The sequence below is a fragment of the Panthera tigris genome, chromosome E3 (assembly GCF_018350195.1).
Source record: "Panthera tigris isolate Pti1 chromosome E3, P.tigris_Pti1_mat1.1, whole genome shotgun sequence".
Taxonomy (NCBI): Eukaryota; Metazoa; Chordata; class Mammalia; order Carnivora; family Felidae; genus Panthera; species Panthera tigris.
The window spans coordinates 40,934,093-40,946,464 of NC_056675.1; the positions used below are offsets into that span (position 1 = coordinate 40,934,093).

Here is a 12,372-nt window from a genome sequence, read left to right on the forward strand (position 1 = left end):
GGGTCTCTGCAAAGGGGCGCCCCCATGTTCCCCCAGGGCCAAGTGGGCTAGGAAGGCTGCGGCCATCTGGTTTGATTGTCAGAGGTGTCCCTGGCCCCTCCTGCCCCAGGGAACAATACCACCAACACCAGCAGCAACAAATTACATTTACTGAGCACTTACTGCACACGCTTCCTTACACTGACCACATAACCCTGCCACTCACAGGGGCTGGTACATACGAAAGGGACCTTGTCAGAGGGATTGTCCTGGTGACAGACTGGACCAGGCACTGTCCCCTCCCAATGAGCCCCCTCACTGGAACTGGGAGCCTGGCCGGGCCCCAGATTCAGAGGAAGCCCTCATCTCCCATCCCTTTGGGGCCTCATTTGCTCATTGTGCTCAAGTAACAGGAGTGTCTCCTCATAGGAAGGCTCTCCTGGCTTGACCACGGTCTGGAACCTTCCCAGCACACCCCACCCATGAGTTTGGAGCGCTTGCAGAGGAGAAAGTGAAGGTTCAGCCTGAGACATAGTCTTACATGGGAGCAGGAGACCAGGGGTATGGAGGCTCCCAGCCCAGCCACGTGCCACCCCTAGGCGCCTCAGGGGTGGTCCTTCCTCTGCTTTCCCTTACCTCAGTTAGGCCCAGAGAAGCTGCGAGAGGCTTGGCGTCTGGGGTGCCTCTGAGGACGGGGGACAGTGAGAGGCCACACCCCTGCCAGCCCAGCCCAGCCCAGCAGAACCCTCCCCGCCTGCTTCTGTCTGATTAGGACCCTGGGGCGCCCAGCCCGACACACCAATCATCTCCAGGCTTCAGCTGCTGGCCTCAAAGCTCAGGCCTCCAGGGCCCTGAGCCAGAAGGACCAGGGCCTGAGTGGCCATGGGGGCAGTGAGTTGGGGGGCCCACTAAACTGGGGTGTGGAGAGGACCCAAACTTGGAGGCTGTGCACCTGGTAGGGGAGGCCGAGAGGTGGTCGGTTTGTGGCAAGTCTGAATCCTCTCCAAGAGGAGGACGGGGCCAGCCCAGAGCCTGGCACAACAGGTGCTTAGCAACTGTCAGCCATTATATCGGGTCAGAAAGGCACGGCCGGCAGCCCTGGAGGACCCCACCAACCCTGAATGTCCCTCCCGTCGTGGTCCAGGGCCCCGGGGGCTGGGCCCACATGCAGCGAGGTGCTGCTCCCATCTGAGTCCCCGGGTCAGGCTGGCTCTGAGTGGTACTGGTACACCTTGATGCAGCCGTCCCCTGCGTCTGCCACCACGAGCTGGCCCTGAGGGGCACAGGCCACACCCAGGGGCCGCCCCAGCCCCTCAGACACCAGGCAGACAGGCTCCCTGGCCCGAGGAAAGAGGGTCACGCGGCGCCCTTGCTCATCTGCCACAATGACACTGCCCTCCACATCGGTGCACACGCCTGCTGGGTTCCCAAAAGCGTGCCCTTTCAGAACTCCCAGGGAGCCCAGGGGCTGGCAGGCACTGCCGAACAGCCACACATCCCCAAACTCTTCGCTCACAGCGAGGCCCCCGTCAGGCCCTGGGCCCACCCAGCACGGGCCCTCCAGACCCAGCATGGAGGCTGGGGCCAGTGGCTGCAAGGCAGGGCTCAATGTGAAGCTGTGGACAGCCCCGAGCACATAGTCTGTCACCAGAAGGCGGCCAGCGGCATCCACAGCCAGTCCCCGGGGGGCCAGGTAGGTGCCCACCGTGACCCAGCGGCCCAGGGGGGCTCGGGCGGCGTGCTGAAGTGCGTGGACAGCCCCACGGACGAGGTCGCTGACCACCACGAGCCCAGCGGCCGTCACAGCAACGTCCTCCGGCACGAAGGCCCCAGTCCCCGGCAGATGGCAGGGCAGGTGGCAGATGGAGCGTCCCTCGAGGTCCATCACGTGGACGCAGGGTGCGGCCCCAGCCGTCAAGAAGAGCAGGCCATCCGGGGAGCAGTGCAGACCCCGGGGGCCTCCCACAGCCCCTGCCGGCCCCGGGATCTGTCCCAGCAGCCGGGGCTGCCGGGAGCGAGTGGGGTCTCCAGGTGGGTCCAGCTTGGGAGCAGCTGGGCGGGGAGGCCCAGGAGGCCAGAGGACGGAGAGGTGGTGGGCAGAGATCACAGTTCGGCCCCTCTGAGCTGAGTTCCTGCAGCTGGGCCGCGCGTGGGGCTGCAAGAGAAATACCCACTGTGGGCCAAGCAGTGGCTACCCCCGGTCCCCTGCTCCCTCCCGTGCTGGCGTTCTCCTGTTTTACACAAGAGGAAACTGAGGCATGGGGGTGGGGAGCTGGATTCAAACCCAGTTCCACCAGATCCCGAGTGCTGGCACAGTCCGCAAGCCCAGCAGCCGGCCATGTGTCTGGGTCCCGTTTCACCAGACATGGCCCCTGAGACACAATTCGGGGAGACACAGGCCTGTGAAGGCCCGAATGAGCTCACGGGCCTTGGGAGGTCCTGAGGTGGGGGGGGGGGGGGTGGGGGGGGTGGGGGGGTGTTTCTCAAACTCATCTGCCCAGGGAACCCTGCCTTCCCTCAGGCAGGGAAAATGACTCTTCCTGGGGGCAGCCCAAGGGTCTGCCCATTGTCCCCACAAAGCCCCTGGAAGTTTCCGACCCCTGAAGGATTAGGCAGGGGGCCTTTCCTGGGCCTCTCTGCCTGCTCCCACCCAGAGAGGCTGGGTGGGGGTCTCCTACCTGGGGCTAGTCGCCCTGGGCCCTGCTCCGGCAGCAACGGCCTCTGTTGTTAGAAACTGGAGTCTGAGGGAGGGGCCGCCTTGATGAGCTGGCATGGGCAGGTGGGAGGGGCAGGTGGGACTCTGGCCAAGAACATGTTTGAGCAGTGGCCCAAGAAAGCTCTGTGGAGCCGCCACTCAGCTGCTAAACCCCTAGAGGCGCCCCAGTGCTGCCGCATTCCTGCCTCGGGGACTTTGTACTGGCTTCTGGGACATTCCTCCCGCTGCCCCCACCTGGTCTGGATGCCACTCGCGGTCAGCCCAGCCACCCCCACCCCCCTTCAGGGAGGCCCGCACAGCCCTCCCAAACCCGCCGTAATGTAATTCGTGGGTTTGCTGCTCAGAGGGCACTGAGCGGACATGCGTGTGAGGCAGCCTAGAGCGCTGTCCCCCGGGTACGACTGCAGGGTCAGGACTTCGGGGAAAGGGCTGCACTCGTCCCATGCTGAATGCGTCTCTCACCAGAGTCTGGGGTGGGGAACCTCCAGGGTGTTCATCCTGCCCCCCCAAAACCGGCAGGGTTGCGTCCTGTCTCTCTGATCCTGCTTCTACACCTGTGAAACTGGGCTGATGCTCCTAAGTTCAGGTCTGCCTGGGGGGTGATGAGAAATCTGGGTGCAGTAGGCACATGGGGGTGCCAACAGGGTGCCAAGGAGGGGCAGGTCTCCGGATGACTCCCAACTCAGCCCACAGACCCTGCAGCCCATCCAGGAAGCCCCTGGAAGGTGGGGGGTCAGCCCCTGTCTGTGGCTTGCCGCACTTCCCACCTGGCTGACTCACACCCCAGCTCTGGACTTGGCCTCTTAATGCCCCGAGGTGGGGTGGGCGGCCGATGCTATCTGCTGCCCGGCACAATTAATGGGGCAGCCATAGGTCCTGCTCCGACTGGCCCCAGCCCGGCCGGCCCAGCTTGGGGAACCAGGCACAGGCAGGACCCGTCCTCCCTGGGGCCACTCCTGGGTGGGCACGGAGGTATGGCCAGCTCCCAGGAGAGAAGTGATTAGCTGGGTCCAAGGGTCCCCCCGGGCACCCCTCCCTGTCTTCCCCCTGCCCCCGCCTGTGGGAAAGGCCAAGTGTGGCCGTGCAGGGAGGGAAGCAGTGAACTGTGAAGGCCACCGATGCCTATCGTGGCTGCAGGGGCTGGCGGGGGGCCAGCAAAGGCCACGCTGGGCAAGCAGCCCTGGGCCACAGAATGTGGGTGCACCGTGTAACCACAGAGGGGGCCGCCTCCAGCATGGATCTGACATTAGGGCTGCCCTGCCAGACACGAGGGCTGGAGGCAGGCCCAGGGGTCCCTGTCCACCACCAACGTGCTGAAACACAGGCCTGACTGGCCCCAAGACCATGCACACGGGCCTCCCCACCTCTGCTTGCTTTACCCGCCTTGGATGGAAAGCCACCCCCCCCCCCCATTCGGTTTCCAGACTCTGGCTCTCCCAGGGAGGGCCCAGCCTACAGGAAGCAGGTCAGCGCCTGAAGGTAAATACCCAGCAAGATAGCCCAGGACACTGGCCACCTCAGAAGCCGAGGCCGGGGACATTTCCATGTCAGAGAGTGTCCCAGTGGTGATGCTGGTGAGGCAGGGGAAGAAGGAGGCCCAGACAGGGTGTGTGAAGATGGTTTCTATTTTAACGTCCACGATTGTGACCAGTACGTAGCTATGACCCTCCACTGTCCCTCATGGCCTCACAGACAGGCGACAGCCATGGCAGGTCAGTCCACAGGCATGCTGGACAGGCTCTAGGCCACGCCTCTGGGGCTGGGGCAGGTGGGGGGCCAGGCAGCGGACACGGGGTTGGAGAGGAGTGCCTGTCTGTTAAGAGCAGAGCTAACACAGAAGCTGTGGTCAGACCTCAGCACCAGGGGGGCTCTGAATGCTAGGGACAGCCTCAGGGGGCCAGGAGCCCACAGGCCCACCTCGGGTACCCCAACTGCTACCAGGAATGACAGGGTCCTCCGGGGCCTGAAGGGGGAGGCCCGGAGGTGGGACACTGGAGTCAGCCTCGCACTTGGTAGTACGGCCAGAGAAAGGCTCAGCTGGTGCAGGGCCCAGCATGCTGGGTGGCTCGGGGGCCCCCTGGGCGAGCGTGGGGCCCAGCTCCCGCTGCCCCCAGGGCCCCACAGGCCCCTTGAGCCCCTTGGTGGGCACCCGTTTCACAGAGAGGTCGAGGGGTGCGTCCGGCGGCCGAACAGCCCGCTCCAGGGCCTGGTGGATGGTGAGCAGCTCCTGGCGAATCTTGCCCAGCTGCTCCCGCAGAGGCCGAGGGGCCAGGCCCCCGGCAGGCGCCAACTGCCCCAGGCGCTGCTCCACCCTGGCATAGTCACCCAGGGCCCGGGTGAGGTCCTCACCCACGTGCCCGGGGCCACCCGGCACTAGGTCCAGGGGCTGCTGGGGCAGGAGGGCCATGGGGCCTGGGGGCTCAGGGTTGCTGGGCTCCTTGTCCTCAGGCCAGAGCATCGCGGAGGGGCCAGTCTGCAAGCTAGGGGGTAGAAGCCAGTCAAGAGGCTGCACTGTGCCCCTCAGTGTGCCCAGTCCCTGCCCCACACTCCCCCTGGGTCCCCCCCCAACCCCTTGCAGCCTGGCTGAGGGCCTTGAGACCCCTGAAGGATAGAGAGGCTGGCTCTGTGGCCTTGGTTTCCCCTCTGTCGCCTGAAGCCCACATTCCTGGCAGCTAAGCTCAGAAGGGGGCCCAGCCATCCTGGCCAGCTCGCCTCCCACCGCTCCCAACCCCCATGGCCAGGGGCCCCTGACACCTACCTGCTCTGGGAACCAAACTTCACCACGCTACAGGGGGCCCTCAGGGGCTCCAGACTGCTTCCCAGGGGCAGCCTCCTCTTGGGGTCACTCTGGGCAGCCGGCTCCAGCTCCCCCTCCGGCCCTGAGTCCCTAGGGGCTCCTCCTCGGGGCCAGGGCCTGCCCAGCCCAGGCACCGGCACTTTCAGCAGCCCCGGGGCCAGAGCCCCAGGGGGCCCCTTTGGGGCTGCTGGGGGCTTGGCAGGGGCAGCCTTGCCTGCTGGCAGCCCCAGGGTATGCTCCAGGAGCAGGGGGTAGTATAGGCGGGGGACCAGGGCAGGGCGCTCGGGGGCTTGTGGGGAAGGGAAAGTGGAAGCCGGCGGCAGCAGGGGGCTGGCCGAGGCCAGAAAGGGCATGTGGGCCGCAGCGGCCAAGGAGGGTCCCAGGTAGGAGAAGAGACCCGGCCCGAGAGGGCAGTTGACACCCAGCAGAGACACATGGAGGCTCTGGGCCTCGGGGAACTCACTGGGGGCGGGTGGGGGGTAGCAGGGGACCCCGCTCTCAGGGCCCGCTGCAGCCGCGTCCACCACGGCCAGGCCCCCGGGACCCCCTCCCGGCCCCGGCTTCCAGGACTCAGCCAGGAGCCCGCCGAGGCCCACACCCTTCGGAGCATCCCGGGCCGCAGGGGACCCCTCCGCCCCCAGCTTAGGGCCCCCGACGTGGCGGCGCAGGGAGAGGACTGGGGAGGCCGGGTCGGGCGCAGGGGGAGCGTCGGGGGGCCGCACTCCTCCTCCTCCTCCTCCTCCTCCTCCTCCTCCTCCTCCTCCTCCTCGGGGCTGGCCGCCGGTGTCTGTGGGGCCCGAGGGGCGGTCGGGGGTGGGCGCGCGGGGCCGGGGCGCGGCCGGCGGGCGACGGCACGCCCAGTCCGGGGAGTCGAGCAGCAGCGAGAGCGAGTCCTTGCAGAGGCTGTACTTCATGTGGTTGTAGAGGTGCGACTTCTCCAGGCAGGTGAAGGGGCACTGGAAGCACTTGTAGTTGTAGGGCTTGCCCCAGGGCCGCGGGATGTAGTGCGGCTTCTTGGGCTTGCGGGCCCGCGCCCGCGCCCCGGGGCCCAGGCGGCACGAGCCTGCCTCTCGGGACATGACGGCGGCCTGCTAGTGGGCGGGGCCCGGGCCCATGGCCACCTGTGCACGGGGGAGGGGGGCCGTGGTCAGCGCCCCCCTCTGCCCACCTGTGCCCTGCAGCCCTGCCTCCCTGGCCCGCCCCCCTCATCCTCCCGTTCTGCTTCACGCACACGTCTAGGGGCACCAGATGCGGCAGATAAAAACACAAGACACCAGTTAAATCCGGGTAAACGGCAAACACTTTTGTAGCGGAAGTACGTTCTAGCCGATACTTGGAACGTACGCTAAGAACCCCTGCTGTTTATGGGAAATCTGAGGTTAGCTAAGCATCCTGTGTCTCATCCGTGGGCCCAGCTCTCGTCTCCACGCCACCCCCCGCCGCGCCCATCAGCCTCCAGCAGGCCCGTTTCGGGGATGATTCTGTCCGCCCCCGCCTGGGTCTCCGTCTACCCGTCTACCCGCTGGGCATCTGGTGAGTGACCAGAAGCCAGGCGTGAGGAGGCCCGTTCCTGGGACACCAGCCCTCCTCACTCCCCTCCGGAGGCCTCTGCCGCGCTGGGAAGCCGGAGACGAAAGCTGCCTGGGTGAGAGACCCCGGCAGAAGGCTCCGAGAGTCTCGCCACCACCGAGCCCACGTACGCGTGTTCCGCTCCGGCGGGGTGCCGGGTGCGCAACGCGGGTCTCTGAGGGGGTCGGCCTCCTGTGGGGCCGGGCCAGGCTGGGGGGCGTGGACGTCACAGCATGGCCCCCCGGCCCAGCCACCTGCTCAGCCTGGCTCCATCTGGGTGGCTTCAGGCAGGTCAGCGGCCGAGCCCGCAGCGGCCAAGCTCAGCCAAGACCCTCCTCTCCCCACGCCCCACACACTCGCTCGGAAGCCGCTCCACACTCCATCTGGGCCGCCACCTGGGCCATCCACCGCCCCAGTGCGCGCCTGCGTGGGGCACACGGTGAGTGTGTGCACACCGGCTTCGGGTGTGTGCACACAAGCGTTACCAGGCTCCAGACGAGCCCTTACCCGGCGCCCGGAGGCACAGCCTCTGCACGGCTGGGCCGACTGGGAACGGAGTCAGTCGGCCGCCAAAATGCACGGGGCCTGGGAGCTCGCCCACTGCCACACACACACACACACACACACACACGCACACACGCACACTGTGGAGCTCACACACCACTCAGAGTGGGCACAGTGGCTGTGCACATGAAAGCACTCACAGCAGAGCCGGGGTGTGAGTAGACCCTTGGACACACTCAGGCGATTGTGCACACACACACACACACACACACACGCACACACATCTGAGGACACCCACGGTCACGGACACTCTGACAGGTGTGGACACACATACGCTCGCCCTTTCCCCCGGGGTTCAGGGATGGCCGGTGGGTTGAGTGGGGCAGGGCTGGGGCAGCCGGGCAGCCACTGGGAACAGGCCATCCTCCTCACCAGCCTTCAGGCTCTGCACACGGCAGGCAGTCACGTCCGCTGTCCCCAAACAGAGGGTGGGCACCCCCGGTGTGGGGACGGCCAGAGGGGCGGAGAGGGAAGCCCACCCGAAGGAGCCCTTCAGAGGGGGGTCAGCATGGCAACCAGCAGGGTGTGGAGGGTGAGGCAGGCGGACTGAGCCTGGGTGGTCTGCACGGCCACATCTTGGAGGGGAGGGGCTCTGAGAGAAGTGAGAGGGTGGGAGGAGGGAGCTGGGCTCCCCGAGGAGCAGCAGACCCTCGTGGACTTGGTGGTGGGTGCAGAGGTGGGCCCATCCCTGTCCTCCGAACCCTCCCCGAGACACAGATGACAAATGGGCACATGTGCTTGGGAGACAGAGGCGGCTGTGCCGGGGCCATCGATCACCCAGCCCTGGGAGCCACACAGCTGTGCCGCCTGGTGCCGACACCCATCCCACCTCCCCGCCAGGCCCCTGGACTCCGGAGGTGCGGCTCCTCCCGTGCTCCCTCTTCAGATCCGTCCCCTGGGGGTGGGGGACTTGTCCAGGATCTGTCTTGGCAGCTACTGACCCCACGGAGACCCCGGAGGGGACCCTGGCCGCACCCCACCCCCCGCATGCTTGTGCATGAGCAGAAGACACCCCCGGACAGTAGCATGCACCCACACACACCCAAAAGCACATTCATTTGCACACGTGTCCCAACCCGTGACTGGGTGCGTGCTCTGGGCTCCTCGGTGGCCCACACCCCCAGGGTGCTGGCCCGGACCCCTGAGCCGGCTAACCTTGCCCCGTGCTGGAGACAACTGGTGGCAGGGGAGTAGTGGGAGGCCCCACCCCGGGGTGGGAGAGGGGGCACCCAGCGCCGGGAGCCACCACCAGCCACCGGGGGGAATATAGTCCACCCATCCCCACCCGACACTTGGGGAGCACCCCACAGGGCTTGGTAGGGAGGCGGTGGCCAGCCTCCTCCCTGGCTGAGGTCGACACCCCGACTCCCTCCCCCTTGCCCTCCCCGGAGGGAGGGCGCCCTCCTGCAGGGATGGGGCTGCGGCGCCCAGGGGTCCGCCGCGCGGAAATGAGGGACATGGGGACTGGGGCCGCCTCCTCCACCCACCCCCCCCACCCCCACCCCGCGCCTGGACACTCCCGGCGCCCCGCGCCCCCGCGCCCTTGGCGCCCAACCGGCCCCGCGCGGCCCCCAAACTTCTCGGGACTCGCCGCCGCCCGCGCCCGCCCTACCTGCGCGCCCCGCGAAGGCTGCGTCCCCCGAGGACGCGGCGGAAACTTCCGGCCCCAGCCCCGCCCGCGCCCCCGGCTCAGGCCCTCTGGGCAGTCACACCGACTCCCGCAGGGGAAACTGAGGCCCCCGCGCGGTCCGCAGTCACTCACTCGGCGGCGAGCCCCCCGAAGCCTCCGCCGCCGACCGCGCGCGGCCCCCCGACGCCGACTCGCACCCTCCGAAGTTGGCGGCGGGACTGGCGCGCGTGCGCTACGGCGCCGGGCTCGGGGGGCGCCGCGACCTCCGACCCGGGCTCACGCGGGAGGGGACGCGCCAGCGCGGGGGAGCGGCGTCCCCGGGGCCGCCCCAGGTGCCCCCGCCCGCGTCTCCCGCTGGCCGCACTCACCTCGCTCCGCGGCGCCGGCCACTCCTGGGTCGAGCGGTGGCCGGTGACACCGGCAGGGACGGGGAGCGGCGTGGAGGAGCCGGCGGTGCGGGCGCAGGTGTGCGGCCGAATGAGGGGCTCCTGGCACCGTCCCCGCCCCCGTCGCCTGCGGGCTGCTGCGGGGGTGCGCAGAGGCGGCCAGGTCTCCCGGGGTCCCCGCAGCGGCGTGACGGGGTGTCAGCGGCCGAGGGCGCGGGGAGAGGCGCCGTCAGCACTCATCCGTCAGGGCAGGGCTCTGGCCCCTGACAGGCGCCCTCCTGAGCCAAAGCCCGGAGGCTGAGCCCTGGGACAGGGGGAGCCGGGAGCCAGCCTGGGGAGGGCTGCAGCCCGGCCAGGGATGGGATGGGAGCCCGGACCGGCCCCGAGAGGGAGCTGAGCCCCGAGAGCGCTGGAGCCCGGAGCCGGGCAGCAGACAGTGCGGCAACCCTCCCTTCCCCGCCAGCTGTCCCTGGCCAAGCCTTGACTCCAGAGATGTTTCCTCTCCTCTGAGCAGGAGGCTGAACGGGTCTGCACCCTGTAAACCCCTGCCCTGCCCCCTGATGGCTACGGGCTCAGGAAGGGACGGCCACCGTGGGCTTGCTTCCCCTTTTCTGTGAACATCACTCCTCACGACCCTGACGGGTGCCCAGGCCTGCCTGTGCGTTTGCAGGACTGGTCCTCGCTGGCCATCCCTCCCGGGAGGACCTGGGGTGAGAGTGGGGGCGGGGGAAAGACTTGGGTATCCAGGAGCCACCCTAAGACCCCTGCCCCCAATGTCCTCTCGGCCAGACCTGTTTCCCTCCCGGCTCCCAAAGTATGCCAAAGTCCACGTTGCTCCCCAAGCTGCCAAAACGTAACGGTCGGGGTCCCACTTCTCAGCCAAATCCTCGTAGAAATTCACCTGACTGGCGGGTCCCATTCCAGATGCGAACGCAGACTCGCTGGGGCGGGGCCGGACTGTGTCTCTCTCAGGGAGTCTCACCTGTGTTTGGGGGACACGTGTGACCGTGTCGTTTCACGTTCAGGATGGGGTCCGCAGCCAGAGCGGGAGTGAGGCTCCAGGCCAGCGCCGTGGGGGCACAGAAGCAGGTATAGGTTTCCTGGGGTATCCCCTGCTAAATTTGGGGGGCAGGAGCACCTTGGGGAAGGAAGGAGTGTCCTCTAGGGGCCTCCGAGTGTTATCCCTCAAGTGGGGCAGACAGAGGAGAGCACTGGATCCAGAGTCAGAACCCTGGGAGCCTGACCTCAGTTTCCCTGTCTATGCAGGAGGGTGGCGCGGGTCTCCTGGGGCTCTGGTAACTATGACAGGCATCTGTAGGAAATAGGGTCCTGCGGTCTGGCTCCCTTCTGCCCTAGTGTCACCTTCCCTGACACCACCTGAGGGGACCCACTTCTCACCGAGTCCAAGGGGCAGGGCTGGGGGCTGGGCGGCACGGCACGCCAGCCTTCTCCTCTCTGCCTGCCTGGCCTGGCCCAGCTGACCAGCTGACCGTGCAGGCAGCCCTAGGCCGGGAGACAGCTTGAGCGGCCGTCACGCCAGCAGCCCTGTGGAGAGAGGAGGCCAGGAGGCCTGTTCCTTCTGTGCTCAGACCCCTGGATGTGCTCAGCCAGGCCTGGGCCCCTCATCACAGGCACAGGCACGGCCCCAAGGGAGCCAGGGGCACAGATCGCCCAGAGACAGCGTGGTGGGGGGGTGTCCCAGGCCTTGGCCACTTGTTCCCGGGACAGTTCTGTGCTTCCCCACACCTCACTGGCTGACCCCTCTGAGGGTCTGGGAGAGGCTACAGCCGCCAGCACAGGGGATGGGCTGGTTGGGGAAGGAAGGACGTGGATCAGGAAGCCCTCGTTCCGGCATGCAGAGAGGGCAGCCAGTGACACCCAGGTGACCAAGGAGCCCCAGGAAGATATGCCTGGGGACCGGCCGTGGAGGCCACCGCTATGGACGGGCTTCTCCAGAAGCTGAAGTAAGAGGAGGGGTGGGGGCACCTCCAGAGGAACCCAGCCCTAAGGGGCATGATTCCTGTGCACTTCTGAGCTTCCGGGAGGGGTCTGTGGAGGGGTGGTCCCTAGAGACCAGCTGTGGCTGCAACCCAATACCTCTGCGTGGGAGTGTGAGTCAAGCCGGCCCATCGGGTGCACATATGACCTTCCCTAGCACCTACGGCCAGGCAAGGCAGGGACGTTGATGCCAGCCCCTTGCACCCCCGTGCCCTCTGCCCAAGGTGTTCTCGCTGGGGCACGTCTGCTCCCTTGTCGCTGGCACACCTTGTGCCCGTGGCTTGTCACACTTTCCACTCAGGAGTGGGGAGTGAGGGTGGGTCATAAACCTCCCACTGGGACCCGCCCCACGCGTGCTGCGAAGAGCTTGGGCCTGCAGAGATAGCTCCTGCCCCCTGAGGCAGTGACAGGGACCCCTGTGGCTTTGGGGCTTGGTCATCCATGTGGCCCTGAGCTCTGAGACACCTGTCGTGTTCCCTTCATTTGCAGAGCGGGTGACAGGAGGCTTGGTCTCTGGGTGCTTCTGGCACCAGTGGGGGCCTGGGGAGCAGCCTCGTCCTCAGCTGGGGCTGGCGTGGGGTGCAGTGGGGACCCACAACCCCTCCATCTGATCCCTGCCAGAGCCTCATCTTGGCCATTAACCTCCTCTGCCTGGCTGGCCCACGGCTGTCCGCCTGTCACCTCTATTAATGCTGGTACATCCATGCGGGGGGCGAGTAGTCAGGGACGGACA

General features: G+C 67.1%; 2 protein-coding genes across 2 annotated transcripts; both read right to left on the minus strand.

Moving 5' to 3' along the window:
• Positions 1–54: 54 nt before the first annotated feature.
• Positions 55–2,702, minus strand: NHLRC4 (NHL repeat containing 4). Its single transcript, XM_042971879.1, has 2 exons — positions 2,658–2,702; positions 55–2,134 (listed from the first exon to the last, which is right to left on the minus strand). Exon 2 carries the CDS (start codon positions 1,862–1,864, stop codon positions 1,181–1,183), a length of 684 nt encoding a protein of 227 aa, XP_042827813.1. The 5' UTR covers positions 1,865–2,134; positions 2,658–2,702; the 3' UTR covers positions 55–1,180.
• Positions 2,703–4,285: 1,583 nt separating this feature from the next.
• PRR35 (proline rich 35) lies at positions 4,286–6,571 on the minus strand. Its single transcript, XM_042972030.1, has 2 exons — positions 5,454–6,571; positions 4,286–5,175 (listed from the first exon to the last, which is right to left on the minus strand). Exons 1-2 carry the CDS (start codon positions 6,569–6,571, stop codon positions 4,542–4,544), a joined length of 1,752 nt encoding a protein of 583 aa, XP_042827964.1. The 3' UTR covers positions 4,286–4,541.
• Between the last annotated feature and the right edge of the window lie 5,801 nt (positions 6,572–12,372).